This window comes from Elaeis guineensis, chromosome 8 (assembly GCF_000442705.2).
Source record: "Elaeis guineensis isolate ETL-2024a chromosome 8, EG11, whole genome shotgun sequence".
Classification (NCBI taxonomy): domain Eukaryota; kingdom Viridiplantae; phylum Streptophyta; class Magnoliopsida; order Arecales; family Arecaceae; genus Elaeis; species Elaeis guineensis.
This window is the reverse complement of record NC_026000.2, coordinates 5,887,817-5,909,031: the sequence shown is the minus strand read 5'-3', so window position 1 is coordinate 5,909,031 and position 21,215 is coordinate 5,887,817. Positions and strand designations below refer to the sequence as shown.

The 21,215-nt window shown below is 37.2% G+C and overlaps 1 protein-coding gene across 4 annotated transcripts; it reads left to right on the top strand.

Annotated features, from left to right (window-relative positions):
* Positions 1 to 381: 381 nt before the first annotated feature.
* Positions 382 to 20,821, top strand: LOC105050635 (ribonuclease E/G-like protein, chloroplastic). Of its 4 annotated transcripts, none has more exons than XM_073242478.1 (14): positions 382 to 686; positions 3,548 to 3,651; positions 5,007 to 5,191; positions 7,145 to 8,626; positions 9,471 to 9,788; positions 9,913 to 9,954; positions 10,172 to 10,296; positions 12,929 to 13,076; positions 15,174 to 15,246; positions 17,483 to 17,595; positions 18,178 to 18,297; positions 19,653 to 19,808; positions 20,150 to 20,329; positions 20,488 to 20,821. In XM_073242478.1, the coding sequence occupies exons 1-13, from the start codon at positions 526 to 528 to the stop codon at positions 20,324 to 20,326; spliced, it is 3,204 nt and encodes a 1,067-aa protein (XP_073098579.1). In that variant the 5' UTR covers positions 382 to 525; the 3' UTR covers positions 20,327 to 20,329; positions 20,488 to 20,821. The 4 variants fall into 4 exon arrangements, with proteins under 4 accessions (XP_073098579.1, XP_073098578.1, XP_073098577.1 ...); XM_073242477.1 differs by having other exon boundaries at positions 20,452 to 20,821; XM_073242479.1 differs by having other exon boundaries at positions 383 to 686; positions 7,145 to 7,409; positions 7,494 to 8,626; positions 20,150 to 20,821.
* Positions 20,822 to 21,215: the final 394 nt, after the last annotated feature.

Below are 21,215 nucleotides of genomic sequence, written 5' to 3'. Positions count from 1 at the left end.
AACTGTTCCGCGGAAGAAGTCCAATTCTCCCAAGCTTATCCAGAAATGCTTTTCTTATTTTATAGAAATTTATTTTGCAAGCAAACCTACCCACGCTCGAATGAGGTGGGAGGGTCGTATCTTTCGCGCGAAAGAAGGATTCTCCTCCCTTCGCACTAATTAACCGTTGGATCACCCTTGGCACAGCTCTCAAAGATCTCCGAACTGGATCATCCATCCGCTTGCGCAGCTCTCAAAGCAACCGGCGGGTAACCAGTCGGCGGTGCTTCCTTATTATGTGTCACATTTAAGCACAACCGTTGATCAGGCCGTCATCATGTGGTCTTCCGAATAGACGGCTAGGATTCTCTTCTCCATCAATAAAATGACCAAACCGCCCAGCTGCTCTTATCCCTCCTCTCTTCTCATCCGCCCCAGTCTTGGCCCCGAAGCTGGGGAGTCGACACCCGTCGTTCCTCCTCCACCCCTCAGTCCAGTGGTCGTTTGGAATGATCTTCGCTTTCCTCCCAATTTTTGGTGCTTCCCATGGCTTCTCTCGCTCCCTCCTTCTCCCCCTCTAGCCTCAGCGGTATTCGGAGAGGTGGCGCCATGGATCTCTGCGAAGCCTCCCACCTCTTCCCTCTCGCAGGGCAGCGAGGACTCCTCCGCTTTTCTCGACTCAATATCCCCAGACCGGCCATCTTTCCGTGGGTTTTCTCTTCTACTTTTCTTTTTTTTTTTTTTTTTGCTTTTGAATTTATTGCATATTTGTGGTCAACAAGGACGTCTTTTTACTGTAGTTGAAACGAGTCAATGGAAAGACGAGATTGAGCCGTCTTTTCTGGATTTCTTGCGTTTTTCATTTGGTCCACATGGTTTCTTTTTTGTGTTCTTGAGATGGGCCATTGGAAGAATAGTCTGGAACTCTTTACTTCTTGAATTTAGTACTGTATTTGTAGCAAATATTGCTTCTTTTTATGCGTATTTGATATAGGGCAACGCAAGGAAAAGATTCTGAAGCATTATTTGCTGAAGTTATTGCGTAATTGATGGTCAAGATGGTTTCTTTTCTTGTGTTCTTGATATGGGTCAGTGGAAGAACAATCTTGAACCATTGTCTTTCTTGAATTTATGACTGTGCTTGTGGCAAATATAGCTTCTTTTTTGGTGTATTTGATTTGGGGCAATGCAAGGAAGAATTCTGCAGAATTTTTTTCTGAATGTTATTGCTTTCTTTGTTGCCAAGATGGCTTCTTTTTGCTTATTGAAAAGGTATAGAAGAAAATATATCAATTTCCCCCGAATTTATTTTTGCTGTGGCCTTTTTTATTTGTTTCAATGAAATTTAAATGGGTGAATCGAAGAACAATTCTGAACTGTCTTACCAAATTTAATGCTTTCTTCATGGCCAACATGCCTTCCTTTTTGTATATTTGACATGGATCTCCAGAAGAACAAGCTTGAACTTTTTAATCTATTATTTTTGTAAGATTTTCTGAGTTAATGTATGTCGGCCATGTAAGGGGCTCTGAGCTTACATGCGTTGTACTCATACAAGTTATGTTAGCTCGATATTGCTCCCTTTTGTTTGTTGAATTTGCCTTATTGGATGATATGATGAGCACAACGCCATAAGTGTTGTTACTATCTCTTCATTCATGCTTCATTGCACCAGGAATGCCACCTTCTCTGCAGAGTTCTCAATACCTCCTTTTAGAAGCCTTTTGTTTTGTTCATCTTCCAAGTAGAAACAGTGGAAAAATTGTTTTATCTGCTTGGGATAGGGATGCAGTTCACTCTGTAGAGTGCTTGGCCTTGGGTAGAAAAAGTGGTGAAGCCAGTTCAAGATAGATTAGACGAAATTTGTTTTATGATGATTAATGAGTGACTCCATCTCTAATTTTCAAACACACTACAGAGACAACTATGATGAACAGATTTTAGACCTGATCAATGTTGCTTTCATCTGTAAACCATAATTTTTCCCAGACAATGGATTCTTATGTTGGAATGATCTTTTCCCAGTGGCATCGCAGAAGCCACTTTTAGTCTACTCTAATTGAGCGAATCCTGGCCTAAAAATTCATATACTTTTGACTGTTTGTTGGAGATGGGGAGGGAGGGAGAGAGAGAGAGAGAGCCTATGTGATATATGAAAGAACCAATAAATTTTATCTAGAAGCAACCTTAGCCCTTTAATCTTATCAAGCCAATCTCAAACGTTCAGACTCTACCACGTACCTCACAAATAACATCCTAAATAAATATGAACTTTATTCATGATTGCTGCTGTTAATTTTGTTAGATATTAAGTTGATATTGTTAATATTGGATTTCATATCTTGAAATTGGGACACCATCATAAGAGGCAAGGGATAAATGAGATGCCTCATGCATGAGAGAGATGGAGAAACTATGGTGTGAGTCTAATGTATGCGAGGTGAACACAAACATCATCTTATGAGATGCAAAGAGAGAAAGATAATGCAAGTCAAATGAATTCCCCCTTCCCCCCAACCAACAAAAAAAAAAAAAACCACTCCTGCCCCAATCTTTTCAGCTCTTTTTTCGTAGAAGAGTTGTAATCTTCCAAGACCCTTTTTTTTAAAAAAAATAATGGCATCAATTTCTTTTATGTATATGCTAAATGCTTGCCAATGATGATATTCTCTTTTCTCCCATCTGTTTGGGCTTGCATCTAGTGTATTTTATAGGTGGTAGTCTTCGAGATTATGATCTTGAAGCAGAAATCTGATTTTTCTTCGAGGTGGAGGTCTTTGTATTTATTAGAGTTGACTTGAAGCCAAGGTAAGGTGTGTCTAAGAGATGAAGTATGATAGCTGGCACATTTGTTGATCTGACAACATCAATGAGGTGAGGCAGCATCCTGAGAGTTGAGTCTTCACATGCACTTTCTCAGAATCGGTGAATGCCTTAAAGCAGCACCCTTGAACTAAGGCCGGCAAATATAACAACCCAGAGTCATTGCCTTTATGTATGATACTCTTGAGTAGCACCTTTAGAGGTGAGAATTTACCAATTTACAACAGCAGCCATACTTATATGGAATTTACCAGCAATATTCAGGTAGCCCGTTAAAGCATTTGTCTGACTATAAAAATTTATGCTTTTTCCTATGCCATAGCAATGTCAGACTGTTTCTTGTATGAGTTTTACATGTGTTGATTTATCGCAAAAATATTATGGTACAATAAATTATCCTCTATGATATATTAAATCTCTATACCATTTTAGTTGGTCCTTTTTTGCATCCACATAAACAGTTGGAGGTTTAAGTGATTGAAGTATTAATTCCTGATTCCCCCTTTTTTTTTTTTGGGGGGGGGGGACCTTTGCATCACATCCAACATCCTATAATGCATTCTAAAATTCTGTGTGATGTATTTTGTGGGAATCGCTATCTTGATTCTTCAAGATCTTTCTTGTAGTTGTGATCATTTGAAATGATGAGTCATTGGCTAATCTTAATGCATGCAAATTTGTTCCTAGTCATTGAGTCTGTCTTTGGATGCAATATGCTAAATGTATTTTGGTTGTTTCTATATAGATATGGTTGGCATTGGATGCGATCTCAAATTGATCTCAGGATTGCTCTACATCGAAGAATCCGATCCTCTCTTTCAAGGTCGCCATTGATGTCCATGAGAAATGGTATATGCTTTACTCCACTCCCAGTTTAGTTTTTGAGAAAAACAGCTTTACTTAAGAACCTAATAGTTGAAACTTCTAGCTAAGGTGCCGCATCTACTCGGGAATCTTAGTTCTTCTTCCACATTTATTTGCTAATGATTCTGTCCTATTTGAACTTAAAGTATTTAAAATCACTATTTTTTTTGATATGAGACTTAGTACGAAAAGAACTGCATAGTTTTTTGATATGAGACTCAGTACAAAAGGAACTGCATAGTTTTGTTGAATCATACTATATTAAGTTATTAATGTTTTTTACTTCATACCATCTTAATATACGAGCCGAAAGTTAAGGCCCCAGTTCATTTGATGCGTGCCATGCCATGTTGGCAGACAGCATGAGCCATTTCATTTGGGCGCATAGTATGAGGTGCTTCTATGGGGGTCGGTCAAATGCCTCTTGCAAGTGGTGATGTCTGATTGTTGACATTCATGCAATGTGAAGCTTATTGCCAAAGCATGAAGTGTTTGTATTGTACTGCAATAAATCTGTTATATGCCATAATACAGTGTTATTCCACAATATCACATGGACTTAGTTCCACGGTGATTGCTGGGTTTAATAGTATGTTTGTGCCAGAGGAATACACTGTATTGGTGGTGGGGCCTGTATCACATTGTTATTGGTCTCATCATAACATGCTCATATAAGATTCATGCCGCAATATATGAGACCATCATTATACAGATTATTCGCATGTTATCATGAGTTAATTGCATGTGTTACATTTCAAATAAATAGCTCATTATGATCTTAGCTAGCAGAAACAAGTAGAGGAGCATTCATTCCAAGGAGCAGATTTGTGATTCCACAACTGTGTTGTCTATCATCCTTCCAATCACTATATCATGCTTTCATTATAATGTAATAACAAGATGAGTCAATCTAGTTATAATAGTATGTACTTTTTTGTATATATGGTCATAACTTGTAAATCCTTCAGGCCCTTAAATTTTTAGATTTTCATTTCCTCGTTCCTCACCTAAATTTGCTCTTGCAGTTGGTCCTGATTTAGGTAACTCACATATTCATCTAACAAGCTTTAGTTAGAAACTATGTATACGAACTTTATTTTGTTATGTGCAATTGACATGTGAGATGGAAAAATATTCTTTCTTGCTTCTTCATCCAAAATTGTGAGTATAGAATTATCTTGGAAATAACCGGCTCCTGTCAAGTATGTATTTTTATATGTATTCTACCAATCATCATGGTACTATGATGCTTGATGACTGGTCTTGTAATGTGGCTTCTAGAATTGACGGTTTTCTTTCCCTTCTTTTGCTTTTCTTTCCTTTTTTCTATTTTTTTTCAGGTGACTCGGCTTTAACATGTAAAGGATTGTGTAAGGTACTTTGGAATCTTGAAGCTGATATAGCAGATGACTACCTCATCTTCATTACGGGGGATCCAGTAACCTTAGGCTGCTGGGAACCAGAGATGGCAATTCTTTTGTCTCCCTGCACAGAATGTGACAACTTATGGAAGACTGAGATAACGGTATATTCATTCAAACCAACAGGCTGCATTCAGTCCTTTCCTTGGAAGTCAAATTCTAAATCATCATGGATTTGTTCGCTTTTCCTTTAGAATTTCACTGTAGATAATATCACTTATAGTTTAGTAATTAGACTAAGAAAGATGATCAACAGTTAACTTTAGAAAAAGTCATCCCCTACTTTCTATTGTCATTCTGTGTTTATATGATCCATCTACCTTGAATTTTTGGATGTTATCAAAGGTTTTGGTTGTCTATGAACATAAAAGTACCTTTTTTTTTTTCATTTTCTTTTTGAGAACTAGGAGAAGAGGAAGCCCGGCCAAAATCTGGGTGAGGGCAGGATCCAACACCAATTGACTTTACTAATTGAGCCAATTGGCTATTAAATCATCTATCATTTATTGCTTGTAAACCATTGTCACCTTTCCTTATATGGTGACCCCGATACCAACATTCATCTTCATAAAACCAAATCTAGTTCTCATAGGTTAATCTTATATAGTGCATGCAACTTGATGTTGCCTATACCCATTGACATTAAATTAAATTTGATTTCTTTAAACACATTAAGTATGCAAAATCCCATTGTATGCTGTTGTCATTTGTCATCATGCACTCATTAATCTGGTTGATTCTTTTCAGTTACAAACTTACACCTCTTGTATTCAAGCTTGGACTAAAGCTTCAACTACTCCAAGTTCTGAAGGACCATCAAGCTAAAAGTGATTACTTACTAGCCAAATCATGATTCGTCGAACTACCTTGAACCGTATTGGTAGCCAATTGGTATGGTTCGGGTGTTCGATTTGGAATGCTGACAAAAACGAAGCGAAGGAGAAGGAAAGAGAGGAAGATAGAGATAGAGGAGGGGACGAAAAGAGATGGAAAGGTTGGTGGTGGTTGGCGGTGGTACGCCAACGCCGCTGGAGGGCCAGCGAGGCCTCCGGTGCTCTATGGTCCTCCACGAGAAAAATTAGAGAGAGAGGGAGAGGGATAGAAACAGAGGGAGGGGAAGGCAATGGGAAGGCTAGCGGAAATCCACCTTGTAAATGTTGTGGGTTCAAAACAAGGGCGATCCACTCTTAAGTGAAGCCGGTAAAATCATTGCTGGTTGGTTGTAAATCGTATTTAAAAAAAAAATACGATGAACAGGGGTGGGTCGCCCTTATATTGAACTCGCGGCGTCTGCTGGGTGGATTTCCACCATTTGGTGGCCATGAGAGCCACCTGGCAGCCTCTCTGCCACCTTCCCCTCCCTTTATTTTTCTCCTTCCCCCCTCTCTTTCTATCTCTATCTTGCGGAGGACCACGGAGCTCTGGAAGCCTTGGTGGCCCTCCGATGGCCACCGCTGGCCTCCCTCTCCCTTCCTCCCAACCCCCTCTCTCTGTTTTCCTCTTAAGTTCTCCCTCGTTTCTATGTCGGTTTAGATCCAAGATGAGGGCGTACCGACTCATACCATTAGCCATTTAGCACGTGGTCTGGTTTCGAGTTGGCATGAGCCAAATGCTTCAACTTTTCTAAACTAAAAAGATGAAGGAAAAAGTAACCCGTGCTTTCACTTCATGCTGCCCCCTAAATACATAGGGCCTGTTTTTTGGATAATTATTTTTCTATGAAAAAAGATATATACTACGACACTTCTCTTTCAATATGAGAAACAACAATTATTCTACCTCTTCCTATGTTTCCTAGATGAAGATTGTGTACTTGATTTTTTGATTAAATTGATACATTTGTATACTACAGCTACATGGAGTCTACAGGGAAACATATTGCTATATATTCATAGTTCTGCCACTATACATCTTATTGCATTGCTTCATATGGTTGGCAAAGCTTGAATCTCCTTTTCATGGAGCTTATTCATGGGTCATATTCATGACTTAAATGTTTATGAACTTTTATATACAAAATTATTTTTCTGGATGCATTTGATTGCTGTAACTCTCAGGTACCTTGTGGTATTCATTTCAAGTACAATTATTTCATAAGAGAGGAGAAAAAGCCCTCTTGTGATCGTATTTGGAGGCCAGGGCCTGAATTTTCCCTGTCAGTACCTTTTGTTGGCAAAGAAAATGATGTGATTGTGGTTAGAGATTCTTGGATGAGAACCAGAGTACAAAAGCTGCCAGTTCCCTCATGGGGATCATGGATGGTCGACATAAACCTTCCTAAAAATCATATTAAGCCTGGACGCCGCAGAGCTTTCTCTGCAGGTAATTTAATCTTTTGGTGTATTCATGCATTACTTGAGTTCTTTCATGGTGCTGAACACTTAAATGCTTCCAGTGGATTGACAGGTGTGCATGAGATATTGAGAAGTCCTAATGGTGTTCCCTTACAGAGGAAACAGTCCTCAGTTGATTGTCTGCCTGAGGAAAATTATAAGCCTGCAGAAAAGAATGTGAAATCAAATGATAGAAATGGAGAAACAATGTCTGAAACGGACCAGCCTGTTGAGGAGCCTTGGCTACTTGGATCTATGCTTGTCTTCATGATGGATTTTGTTGGACTTGATGAAGCATCTCATCAAGATAAAGTGCACAAAAAGGACTTTCCTGGAAGGTTTCCTGATGCAGAATTACTAGCACCAGATGATGACCACAGGGTAGTCCATGCAGAAGAACCTGCTTCAACTGTCATACTAATTAACTCCTCTGTGTGTACCATGCAAAGAATTGCTGTATTGGAAGATGGGAAACTTGTTGAGTTATTACTAGAACCAGTAAAAAATAATGTACAGTGTGATAGTATCTACTTAGGTGTTGTTACAAAACTTGTTCCTCATATGGGTGGTGCATTTGTAGATATTGGGATTTCTCGGCCTTCCCTTATGGGCGTGAAGCATAACAGAGAACCATTTGTATATCCGTTTGATCATGAAGTTAGGGGCAAGTCTGTCAATGGTTCTTCAAAACCAAAAGGGTATTTTGACACCCATGAGAATGACCAGTCTTTGGATGATGATGAGGATGAGGATGACGATGATGATGATTATGATATGACTGATGAATTCTTGGAGGTAGACCATCGGGATGACTCATTACAGCTCATGCATGAGGACATTGACGAAAATGAAGTAGAAGATGAGATGGATGTCTCTGAAGCTGTCAAAATGAACATACATAAGGGTGCTAGTGGTTATAAAGGTGTCGAAGTTGATTTTGAAGAAAATTATGAAGAAAATGGAAATCATATAGGAGATGGATATGTTGAAGATATCCTCCCATCAGGAACAGAAATCTCCAAGGATTCTGCTGTGTCATTTCCAGTAGAACAAGATCTGAAGGATCCTGATGATACATTTACTGATGAAAACAAATGGTCTCATGTTCGCAAAGGAACAAAAGTTATAGTTCAAGTGGTTAAAGAAGGGTTAGGGACAAAAGGTCCAGCTCTGAGTGCTTATCCAAGTCTGAGAAGCAGATTTTGGGTATGTATGATGTTTGCTCTATACATTTATCTCTTGGTTTGTCATAGTAAACGCTTTGGATATCTTGCTTGTACTGAATATCCTCCTGTAATTTTATACACTCTTAATGACATGTTTTCTTTTGATTAGTATTCCTGATAAAAAAAAATGCTCTGAGTGCTTATCCAAGTCTAAGAAGCTGATTTTGGGTATGTATGATGTTTGCTCTATATGTATATCTCTTGGTTTGTCATTTTAAATGCTTTGTATATCTTGCCTGTACTGAATATCCTCCTGTAATTTCACACACTCTTAATGACATGTTTTCTTTTTATCTGTATCCCTGATAAAGCTGCAAATTGATCTTAAAACAATGTATAAACACCCAATAGTTTTGCCTATAGCTGCTTAAGGAATCCATGTTTCATTTAAATTGCAACTGGGAGGTCCTGATGGCCTGACAAAGATCCAGGTATGGATACATATAAGTAACCTGCAGTGTGAGATTATGCATTTTATTAGTTGGCTTTGCATATTCCAAGTATTTCCTGTGAAATTATGATATAAAATGTACACAGAAAAATATCTATCTTGATAGTACCTTTATTAAGTTCCTTAAGGATGTTCACATTTGATTGGCAGCAATATATTCACTCAGTCATCCATCATAGTACTTATAACTTCAGTTATAGCCGTTTGAGCTGACTGTATCAGTTGCAGTTGTTGGTGGATATGCATAGGTTCCTCAAATTATATGCAGATCAAATGTTTAATTGCTTAAAGTTTAAGAACAACTTGAAGTTAATGCCATGCTATTCTGTACGAAGGAGTCAATTAGAAGTTTGCCTTTACTTTGGTATTGCAGATATTGATAACTCGCTTTAATAGAATTGGAGTGTCCAAGAAGATCAAAGGGATCGAGCGGACGCGCCTAAAAGTTATTGCAAAATCACTGCAGCCCCCAGGTTTCGGTTTAACTGTACGAACAGTTGCTGTTGGACATTCACTGGAGGAACTGCAGAAGGACCTGGATGGGCTACTCTCTACCTGGAAAGGCATAGTTGAACATGCAAAATCTGCTGCATTAGCTGCCCAGGAGGGGGTCGAAGGTGCAGTTCCTGTAATGTTACACAAGGCAATGGGTCAGACTCTGTCTGTTGTGCAGGATTATTTTAATGAGAATGTGAGTAACCTTTCTTTATCCATGTAACTGCTTGAAGGAGACTTATTCATCATCTTTACTCGCTCCTGCAGTTATCATCTGCTCACGGTTGTACCATCTGAAGAGTTATTTTTATTTATCTCAGGTCAAGGGCATGGTCGTTGACTCTCCTCGAACTTATCATGAGGTAATGCATCTGCCATGCGGATGTTTCATTCGTCAATTGGTTCATACATGGGGATATCAGCCTTAATATATATGATATCTTGATCAGTTTGTGATCACATGTGAAAATATTTTGTGCACTTTGTTTGTGTAGGTTATTTATGAGAGTCATTCAATATAATGGTATTTTTATATTCTTTGTTACCACAATAACAAATTTCTTTGACCATTGTCTTCAGATTACCAGCTATCTTCAGGAAATTGCGCCTGACCTCTGTAACCGGGTTGAATTGTATGATAAAAGACCACCCATTTTTGATGAATACAACATCGAGGAGGAGATAAATAACATTCTTAGTAAAAGGTAAAAACCAGCATTACATCATTTTCTCAGACTAGGCAACTTAAAGGTAGCTTGTTAGTTTTTTGCCCATTAGATAGTCCAAGATTGACAATCTTTTATTGATGATACTTCTTGATTCCCTTTAATTCAACTTTTAAACAGAACATAAACCATTACTCAGATGCTGTGTGTGCTTCCGTATCTGGTCCTGAGTTTGTTTCTGGGTATACATTGATAGTGCAATCATCTCAGTCTTTATTTTTCTTCCTATAAGATGCACCTTCAATCTAACCTCTTCTGAAATTATGTTAGAATGCTCGTATTAATATCTTCATGTATAACTGGCTTACCTTTGTGGAATTTATGAAATCTGTTTTGACTGCTTTTAATCAAGAAATTCTGTTTCTTAACATGCCAACTGGAGCAAGAAATAACAAACTTCACTCGGGTGCAGCACTTGGATGAACAAATTGTTGTACCTAGCCTGAATGTGATGCAGAAATGGCTAGACTTTACCTTACTCCAGAATGATAGCAAATGTCTGTCGGAGCTAAGCAACAAAGTCATATAATGTTGTTTTCTATGGGGAAAAATTGCACTTAATAATACATCTATGGTGAGATCATAAGCAATATAACTCTGTGAACATTATGTTGTCTTGTTCTGATCAGGATTTTAATTGAACTTAGTGGCAAGTCCTTTGGAAATCCTGACCTCACTGATAACAGCTTAATAAGAGCTACTAGTTGCACAACGCATGTAGTCCACCTTTTGCATTCTGTAACATTTTGATGGAAGACATTGAAAAAAGTCAAGGTTTTTAAAGACCAAAATCTTGGTCATCTCCATGGGGGGCCAATTTTGAGAGGAACCAATATCTTGTTTTATCTTGGTCAATATTGTTGGCAAAAAGTCATTATACCAGTAATATTTTATAAACCAAAGTATTGGGAGATACTGGCTGATACATGTCATCAGAGGTTGGAAATCAACTTCAACTCTCAATATTTTCAGTAATACCTATATTTGATGAATTGTATAGGTCACTATAATATTGTATAATTGTTTGTATAATAAGTTAAAAATCATAGCATAATTTTTCAAAAGTAAAATTAAGTTTGACAAAATAAGCATCATGTTAAATGTTATACTGATGATTGTGATGATGTAATTAATTTAACTTAGAATAAGATATAATTGATGCAATAAATCATATGAATAGTGAAATTGATCAACTTTTGAGATATATGTATGCAGAGGTAGACAAGGACCTGATCAACTAGTTTTGAACTTGTCTCCAGTTGGGTGAAATCAGATGATAGGGGTCCAAGGTGTGATCTGCTCTCTTTAAATTGCTTGTAGCCCAAAAATCACCTAAATCTTTAGCTATGCATCAGGTTGTCGAAAATGGATATTATATCATGCTGTTTATAATGTCCATTTTTAACCACTTGATCCAGGGGTTCCAAGTTACATGATTTTTGGTTTGTATGCATTTTAGAGGTAGTAATCATATTCAACAGCTTGTATCATCATTGTTAGACTTAGATCCGTATCCCATGATTTCACTTGATAGGATCCAACTTCAAATATGTCAATCGGGGCCTAGTTCACCTATAGACACACACACACGACGCCCGCCCACCTGCACATAACATGTTTTGCAATAATATATTTTTTTTCTAAAAGTTGTTTCCTATGATTGATCTTAATCTGGCAAGACAACCAAAGCCATCATATATACTTAAATTGTTTAAATATATTTATTCTTCTTTTGTCGTCTTGTTTTATTAACATTTTATGCATAATAACTATCATGATATATATTTTCTTCTCATTTATAAAAAGCAAAATTACGATAAAGAAATAAATATTTTATGATTCTGTATCAGCTGCGATATCTAGATATCATATATCTTGATCATCTTGGCTGAGTTATTGTTACAACAACTGTACAAATGTTTGAAAAGTAAGAACTATTTTTCACCTATCTTGGCTTATAGGATAAAATTTATTGGTTGATATTATCATCATATCAGTTTGTTCTTGGCCGAGATTTTAGTTAATGTGGTAAAGTGACTGATGTATTAATCTTGTATCGGGCAGTATATATCTGGTTATATTTCTTTTATATTGGCCAAAATAATGAGGACTGGTATTTTAGATATATCATATTGGTGGATGCGTGCTGTAGAAACAAATTGAGATCTTGGCCAAGGTGAAAACCTTGGGTATGGTGAAAGTCTGTCCTCTAAAACAACTCTAGAGTTCTTACATAAACATTGCCGGTGTATGTGTTGATACTAAAAGGGAATTTGAAAAACGAGATCTCTTGGGCAAAAAAGAGAGTTGTAATGACTATGAGGACTTAGAAATTTAGAGATTTTACTTAAGATGTTGGCAACATTTATAAGTCAGTCAATAATTGTGGCAGAGAAGCTCACATGGGAAGGCAGTGGGAAGTGTTTTTGTATGTTTATGCACTTATGCACTTTTCTTTTCTTTATTTCTCAATTATGTTCTTAGCTTGCTGTATTAGTTTTATGTCCTATAAATAAATTCTTGCATGTCAAAAGATTTAAAGGAAAAAAAGACTGGTCTACCTATGCCTGTCATAATATTCTTTGATGCTCATTATGTCCTTTTCTTGTAGGGTCCCACTCTCTAATGGAGGTTCTCTAGTGATTGAACAGACTGAGGCTTTGGTTTCTATTGACGTTAATGGGGGCCACAGTATGCTAGGACAAGGGACCTCTCAAGAGCAAGCTATTCTGGATGTCAATCTTGCAGCTGCAAAACAAGTACGTTAGAAGCCAAACTTTGGTCTCCACTTCAAAAAATCATGTAAGACCTTTGGCATGCTGTCCAATGATAAACTAATGCATATGATTCTTGAAACTCTCTGGAATATAAGTTTGTGAGGAAGACTTGGTTGAAATTATACTGCGTGGTGATTCCGCTGACTAATGATTTTATCAGAAAATGCTACAAAGCTGATTGTTCTGCAGTATGGATATAATTATTTATTTTAATTTGTGTTAGAACTGAACCATTTATATATATGATAATCTAGTGGAAGAAGTGAAAGCAAGTGTAAATTGAAATCCATTCAAGTGTCACAAATGCACTCACTGTCAGTCATAAATGTGCAGGTTTAGTTTTAAATGCATTTTAATTTTTACATTCGTGTCCACTTTCTTCACTGTTGACAAGTTATCTTGATGTTTGGAAATATCAGACTGGATGTTATTGCATTCATGTGCATATTGCTACCCTGTTTTGAGTTTTATTAGAGGACAGTCAGCAATTTTAAATGATTTTCAGAATTGTATTGAAAGCATATGCATGTCATCTTTTACATATGTCAGATGAGCTGTGGAGAAAATTATCACATGATATAGCCTTATGAAGAGGCATGATTAATTCATAATAGTTGACAAATATATTCCTGTCAAAGGTTGTACCCCCTTCAAATATGTCTAAAAGGCTTGGAACTTCAATGTTAGCTGCATTATGAACATTGTAGACTCTACAAGAAAGAGTGTCTGTAGTCACGTCATGAGGCAATTGATCTGGTTCCTTGTGCCATCTTATAATGCTCTATCAGAAAAGAATAAAAAATGACTAACATAACCTTTCAAAGCAACATATTGCATGGAGATTTAGGTAGAACATGTGGGACTAAACCGGCAAGAATAGTAGTATATTCTTTTCTTAGGAACTAGGATGGGAGGAAGCTCAGGCGAATTGGACGAGGGTAGGATTTGGACCTAGGTCACTGGTATCAACACCCATTGGCTTTACCAACTGAGCCAAGTGGCACCCTGAAGAAATGTAGTGTATGCTTAGAAGGCTCATAGATAACTAATGTTTTTTTTTTTTTATGTGGTAGAAAGTTATTCTCACTGAGGTGGTCAGATAATGTGGAGAGAGCTGAGTCTCTAATATTAGTAATTGTTTCTGTTATGTGGCTATGCAGCCAACCTGGTTTGCCATAGTTGGCCTGACTTATCATGACATGCATCATGGATTTAGGTTTCCTCAGTGATCAAAATCTCAATTAAATAAATCTAGATTGTGGTATGTGACAGTTGATCCAGATAATTAGACTTTTGCGACACATGTCATCCGATAATAGCTATACATGGTCCCATGGACTGTCCAGATCAATTTCCATTGCCTGTGTGGGTGTGTGTTTGTGGAAATGGATCAATCATCAATACTTAATGAGGAAAACAGAAAGAGAGACACACAGAGAGAAGTTTGGGGGGGCTGGGGGGGAGGGGGGGATTGTCCATATTGAGTAAACACAGCAATGAAGTCTGTATATACTCATAAAGTCTCTAAATACTGTAAAACGTACAGAAATGTAAAGAAGTCTATATTGACAAGAATCTTTTCAAAATCATGCCACACTCTTTGCCGTCAATGATAGGTGATTTCCCTCATTCCAAATGTATAAGCAGGAGCATTCATGCCAATAGGAACAAACTGACATGGTGATTCAATCAAAAATCGAGTCCTGAAAAGACTCCATGGAATCCAAAATGTTTCAACAAGTAATCCAATTCTTACCATGTAATAGATGCAAAAACTCCACCAACTCATCTTTTTATAAACAATATTAGGAATGTTAAAGTTCCCTTAGATTCAGATTCTCAGCGGACAGCATTTGAGAAGCAGTCCAGTCAAATTGAACAGCTTGCATGTGGAAGACTAAAACCCCTCAGATTGAAGGTTCCAGTAACTTTTTCCCTTTTTTTCCCAATTTTGTGTATACTGTGAATATCTTTGGAAATTAAGAAGAAAAAAATTCACTAGCTTGGCGTCTTAGAAGTAGAGCCTGGAGTGCTGGTTCTGGAAAGAACTTATTAAATCCTGAATTTTGTTCATTTCAGATTGCACGGGAGCTACGCCTAAGAGATATTGGAGGCATCATTGTTGTGGATTTTATAGATATGGTTGATGACTGTAAGTATAAAGATTTTAGGTGACCATTTTTCAATATATGCTTATTGTCATCTATAATAGGTAAAATGAGGTCTTTTTCCTTTCAAAGTAGCATATGCTGGAGCATATGATTATGTCTGTTTGTATTTTGGTTAGCAATTTGAACCAAACATCAAAATGTTGGGCATTTTACAGGACTAGGTTTCCTGCATGGTACTATCACAGATTGCAAAATCTCTGTGGTATAGATTTTATTCATCTAATAACACAGTACCTTAGAGATTTTGTATATCAAAAGTTCATTTCCTTTACTTACAATCAGTGTCTTAAAAGGAGGCTGCAGTATGCAGGCGGTCAATGGACCATATACTGCTTATGCAGCATGCGGGCTGCATATGCACTATGCAGCTACTGTTTACCTATTCAAAATTAAATATAATATATTAAATGCAATGGTAAGAACAACAATGATAGTGATATTGTTTTGGAGCAATATTATAACAATGATGGTGATATTGTTTTTGTATCTGATACCTAATAGCAATAGCTATAACATTAGTCAACATTTAACATTATTAGTACCAATATAACACCCATCTAAAACCCACATCGAACCTCCATCAGTTTAAATCCACTTCATTGCATGGGCCCACATGAGCAGGCTGCATACGTGTCTGAAAATGCTAAGAGGACTCACATATGCAGCCATACAATGCTAGGTGGGCCGCACATGCGATCACAAAGGCTAAGTGTGGTGCCTTCTTGGGCCATTTTGGATATGACAGCATATAGTAACTCCATATAGGGCAGTACAGTCTAAAGGAACGCATCTGCATATATGAGTGCATAAATGGCTGCATGCAGTGAATTTTAAAATACTATATACAATAACATCGAAAGAGCTTTAATCACTTTGCTAAAGAAAGCTTAACATTATGCCTTTTTGCCCAAACTTTCTTTTGTGTTTCCTTGTTTCTACTCTTCAACATAGGATGGCACTTCCCATCGTACACTCACTAATGGATGACATTTGGAGGGACATGGTCATGGTTACTTGGTCTTCTAGCATTAATCTGTTCTGTTTAGGTGTTAGGGTGGAGAAATGACAGGTATTTCAAACAATGAGAGAACTGAGAAGCTTAGTCAAAGCTTTGGGGATAAACTAAAAGTGAGCTAAGTTAGTCAGTAGCTAAAGTATAAATTGGTTTGTATCTATTTGTGACTTTTGTGAAAAGCATGGAAACTTAATCCTAGAGATTAGCTGGATAAAACTTAGCTGTAGGTGGACTGACACAAATGATGCTTACCTTTTCGAGTGAGTCATTGTAATGTGGACTCGTCTGGCACTAATATTAAAATATATTACTAAAGCCTTCTTTTCAGCTGGGTTGAACACCTAGAAAGTCGAAATCTGTGCTCCAGTAGGACTGGTAAATCATAGAAATATGCAAGTGGAAATTACTGAATTAATACAATTGGAGCATTGATATTACTGGATGGATGGTTGTAGTCAGTCCTTTAGCAATTAATGGATGTGGGGAAAGAATGGATTAGCCTCTGAAAGGGGTTCTAGAGTCATCTTTAAACATATTGGAGGTCTACAAAGTAAATGTTGTAGTTGTTGGCAAGTCATAAACATAGGCTGCTTATTAGTAGGGTATGGCATGAGAAGGAAGTTGTAAATAACTGGATTGTTGATTTGGCTTCTTTCGTAGGTCTTCTAGTGGTCATGTATTTAACTTTTGTCCTTTAGTTGCTTGACTCTCAAGTAATTCCGTACTTCAATTAATGGCTATTAAGTTTGGAAAATCAAGAAGGTTACAGATAAGTCATAGATCATAGATGTACAACTATTAATATTTTGAGACTGCAGCAAAAGCTTGCATGTTGGTTTTTGAATTCATAGTTTAAGGTTCTGGAGAATTGTTACTTTACAATGGTATCTGCTTTATTTTGTACCATTGCAATGTAGTTTGCTATTCTCAAGATTTACCAAGTTCCGTTCAGATTTTTAATGCTTCTTGATGATAGTGATTGCACAATTTTTGGCATTGTGGTTTACAAATTTCTAAAAGCCGCCGACACTTAATTTAAGGGCTGAATTCTCATTTGCCCTTGTAATCCATTTTGTGGTTACCTTTTCCTGAATCTGTTTTGTAGCATTTTATGCCATGTTATGCTCTTTAGAAATGTATCTTTCTCTTATTAAAGTATTTTAATGCATTCAAAAGATTGTTTTATCTTTTATTTTTCCCAGCAAATAGAAGGCTAGTCTATGAAGAAATGAAGAAGGCAACTGAGAGAGACAGGTCGACGGTGAGAGTTAGTGAGTTGTCCAAGCTTGGATTAATGGAAATTACAAGAAAAAGGGTATGGCACATATGCTCTTTTTTTTCTTTGCTCAGCACATTCAACTTGAAAAGATTATTTGAGGCTACTTTTGTGACTTCGCAATGAGATTTGGACTTATTGCAAAATAAGTAATGGCAACTCCCATTAGTTGTCGAGTTAATTAATGCACTGATATTTTACAAAATAAAATGAGAATTTTTGCATTATCTGGTGGTAAAGTATGTGGTTATGACTCTGTTTGACATATATGAATGTTTGTGCCTTGTGTGCTGTCATGCACGTCGGTCATAATCCGGGCATCCCATAATGCATTCCTTGGCTTCTCCTTGACTACTCATTTATGCCTCAAAGTAAATTAATAGCAGCTGTTTAAAGTCATGTCTTTCTTGCTTGTTTAGCTTCTTTATCAATTTCCTATTGTAGGAAATGAATGTAGCCTATAACATGAATGAACAGGTTCCCAAGGCTTAACAGCAAATATTTTAGATATGGTTCACCAAAGAGCATGAAGTTTAGATAAGGATTCTTTTTGAAGTTGTTTTGTACCTACCGAGTCAGTATGGAGTTAATAAACATGCACTAACTAATGGTCCTTTACAGGTTCGCCCAAGTGTTACATTCATGATCAGTGAACCATGCTCTTGCTGTCATGCTACAGGACGCGTGGAAGCATTAGAGACATCATTTTCAAAGATTGAACGTGAAATTTGTCGCTTGCTTGTGAGCAAAATCCTTCCATCCCTCCCTCTCACTAAAATATTTTACTTCCCTTATATTGTTTATGTGATGATGCATTGGTTAGAGACAGAGTGAGGTTTGATGAAGGATAACAAGGAGTGTTTTGATCATTTATGAGAGGCTTGGTTGTGGGTCAACTGGTGAGCCCTGATGATGGGATCACAGAAGATTTTTTTTTTTTGATCTTTCATAATAAATTGGAAAGTTACACAATAGGTATTTATAATTGTTGAGATAGTTTTTTTTTTTTTTTTTTTTTTGCCCTTTGGGATTCCTTACTAGAATTCCCAGATCTCAGTAATGCACTCCTGTTCTTTCTACAGAAAACTTTCTGTAGAGTGAAACCTAATGGCAATAGACCTATCAGAATAGGTTGCCTACTTATAAATTCCATTCTTCTCAATGGGATAATGTGAAGATTTTTCTTTAATGGGTGGTTAATTTAATTTCCGGCTTAGGCAGTCTACATTATATAAAAGTTGGGATATCTGAAAGTTTTGGCTAGCATATTACTTCAATCCTGGCTTTATGACCTCTATAAACTCTCTTTAGTCTCCTTTATACTTAAATGTGGAGGAAACCAAGTTCTAGAATAAATATTTTGGAGACCTTAGTAAACGAATTCCATAACAACCAGGGGGACTCATCTGTGGTTTGTTAACCTGCTTGCAGAGAGTCTAATGTTTCTCTTGCAAGGTGCATCCAGGATTTTGAATTTGTGTGGTTTCAAGAGCCAAAAAAGCATGAAAGATGGTCCAAAATGGGCTTGATGATGGTGACATGCCCAAATGGAAAATCAATTGGATGGTGAAACTTAAGATAGGGTGCTTGCTTGAAAGAGACAAGCTGCAAGATTTAGTGGAGCTCAGTATGTTATCGATATTAAAAAATTGCCATCCCTGCTTGACATGTTATTATTATATACTTCTTTATATTTGGATCATTTATGGTATTGAAGTTCATGCTGGAACATGTTGTGACCCAGCCTTAGGATAATATCTTGTTTCATTTGGAAGGTTCCAAGAAAAATTAAAGTAGAACTAAATGGCCTTGAAAGTCTCAAAAATTATATAATCTATAAGAAAATAAATAGTACATGATAAACTTCTGAAGAAAAATTCATAAAGAACTTAAAAGTATTTTATGGCATTTTTGGTATTAGCATATTGGTTCCTTATTACTAGATTTAAATTCCTTATTAGCATATTGTAAAGTCAAATTAGTGTCCTATATTTAAATCTAAAATTGCAATAGAAATAAATCTAAGATAATTTTAGTCATTGCTCTTCCTTTTTCAATGTTTTCAAGCATAGTCATAATTCAGTTCACTGTATCAGGCTGTCTCAAATCAGAGGCCAGACCCTGAAAATCCAAAATCTTGGCCAAGGTTCGTTCTAAGGGTGGACCATTACATGTGCAACTACCTGACATCAGGGAAGCGGACAAAACTGGCAGTATTGAGTAGTTCTCTTAAAGTTTGGATTCTACTAAAGGTATGGCCAATCCCAACAGCGCACTCCCCGCGCCAACCCCCCCCCCCCTCCCACAACAACACTCCTCTTCTTCTCTCTCTCTCTCTCTCTCACACACACACACACAAAGGCAAGTTGATAATTGCTACACTTCAGAATAAGACAGACCAATCATATATATCAAGAAAGATTGAAAAGAAGGATTATTCCATATTTAACTGGAAAGGCTAATTTTCTCCTAGAAATCTTTGAATATTTTAATGTTTGTATTGTTGTGATACTGATGCACGAGTTTACCCTATGATTTTATTTTGATAATGGTTCATCATGGCTTATTTGCTTAAAAGTGGTATTGACTGCAGGTAGCTAGAGGATTTTCTCGAGGAACATGTGAGGTGAAACCATTTGCCGAGGACAAGGTAAATGATGAGCAGCAAGTTGCTATCTCCAGACTACAGCCTACTGAAGCTAGAACTTACATTCCGAGTAGCAAGCTCACTCTCTTTCCTGTTAAGAAATGGAAGACTCGAGGAAAATGAGAGGTAAACCAGGCCTGCGGGCTTGGCTTGTGATCCGGCTGGTATTCTTTTTGATCTATTTAATTTTGCATTGGTACACCTCACTGTTTTCAATTTCAATTTTTGCTCCTTGTCCCAACTTGAAGCACAATTTCTGTTGGGCCTTTCTTTTTAATTTTAAGAACCAGGACTGGTGGAAGCCCGCCAAGTATTGGAAGGAGGCGGGACTGAACTGAGCTTACTTGGCAGCCCCTTAGATAACTGTTGTACCAATTATTTGTATGCCCTAAGAAATTTTCTCAGAGAAAGATCCACCAGTGGTTTGAGATTTCTTGGTAATTTATGGAAGAATGTAGAAATCCAACCATCCTTGTTTGTATGCCCTATAAGAAATTTTCTCAGAGAAAGATCCACCAGTGGTTTGAGATTTCTTGGTACTTCATGGAAGAATGTAGAAATCCGACCATACTTGTTTAGCTGCGCTATGATATATTTGAGTATAAAGCTCTTTTCTAACTGGAGACCATTCTTGTTGGAATTTTTCATCACTAAACTGGATTCATTCTTTTTCCCTTTCCTCTGAGCTGATTAAATTTTAAAAGCATATTTGTGCCTTTCCTACACTCTCGAGGGAGCGTTTATAGGTTTGCCGGTGAAGTGCAACTGAAACTGTAGTCTTGAAGCTAAAGACACACATATGACACTTGTGTGCCGGGTGTATGGAGCAAGTAAAGCCAGCTTAGCATAATATCTTAATGTCAGGCCCCCGAGCGGGAGATCTTTTCTTCCAATTTGAATTTTTTATTGTCTAAAATATGACTATTGGGGCAAAGACATGACCTGCTAATCTAACGTGTGGGCTTCAGCACTAGATCTATAGTGAACTCCACGTCTGCTTGCATGCTCCCGT

Excerpts from the sequence above, each read along its gene's own strand:
- LOC105050635 (XM_073242478.1), top strand. The coding sequence starts at position 526 with ATGGCTTCTCTCGCTCCCTCCTTCTCCCCCTCTAGCCTCAGCGGTATT. Across the intron at positions 5,192-7,144 it reads TATGGAAGACTGAGATAACG|GTACCTTGTGGTATTCATTT; the intron begins GTATATTCATTC and ends TGTAACTCTCAG. Across the intron at positions 15,247-17,482 it reads TATAGATATGGTTGATGACT|CAAATAGAAGGCTAGTCTAT; the intron begins GTAAGTATAAAG and ends TATTTTTCCCAG.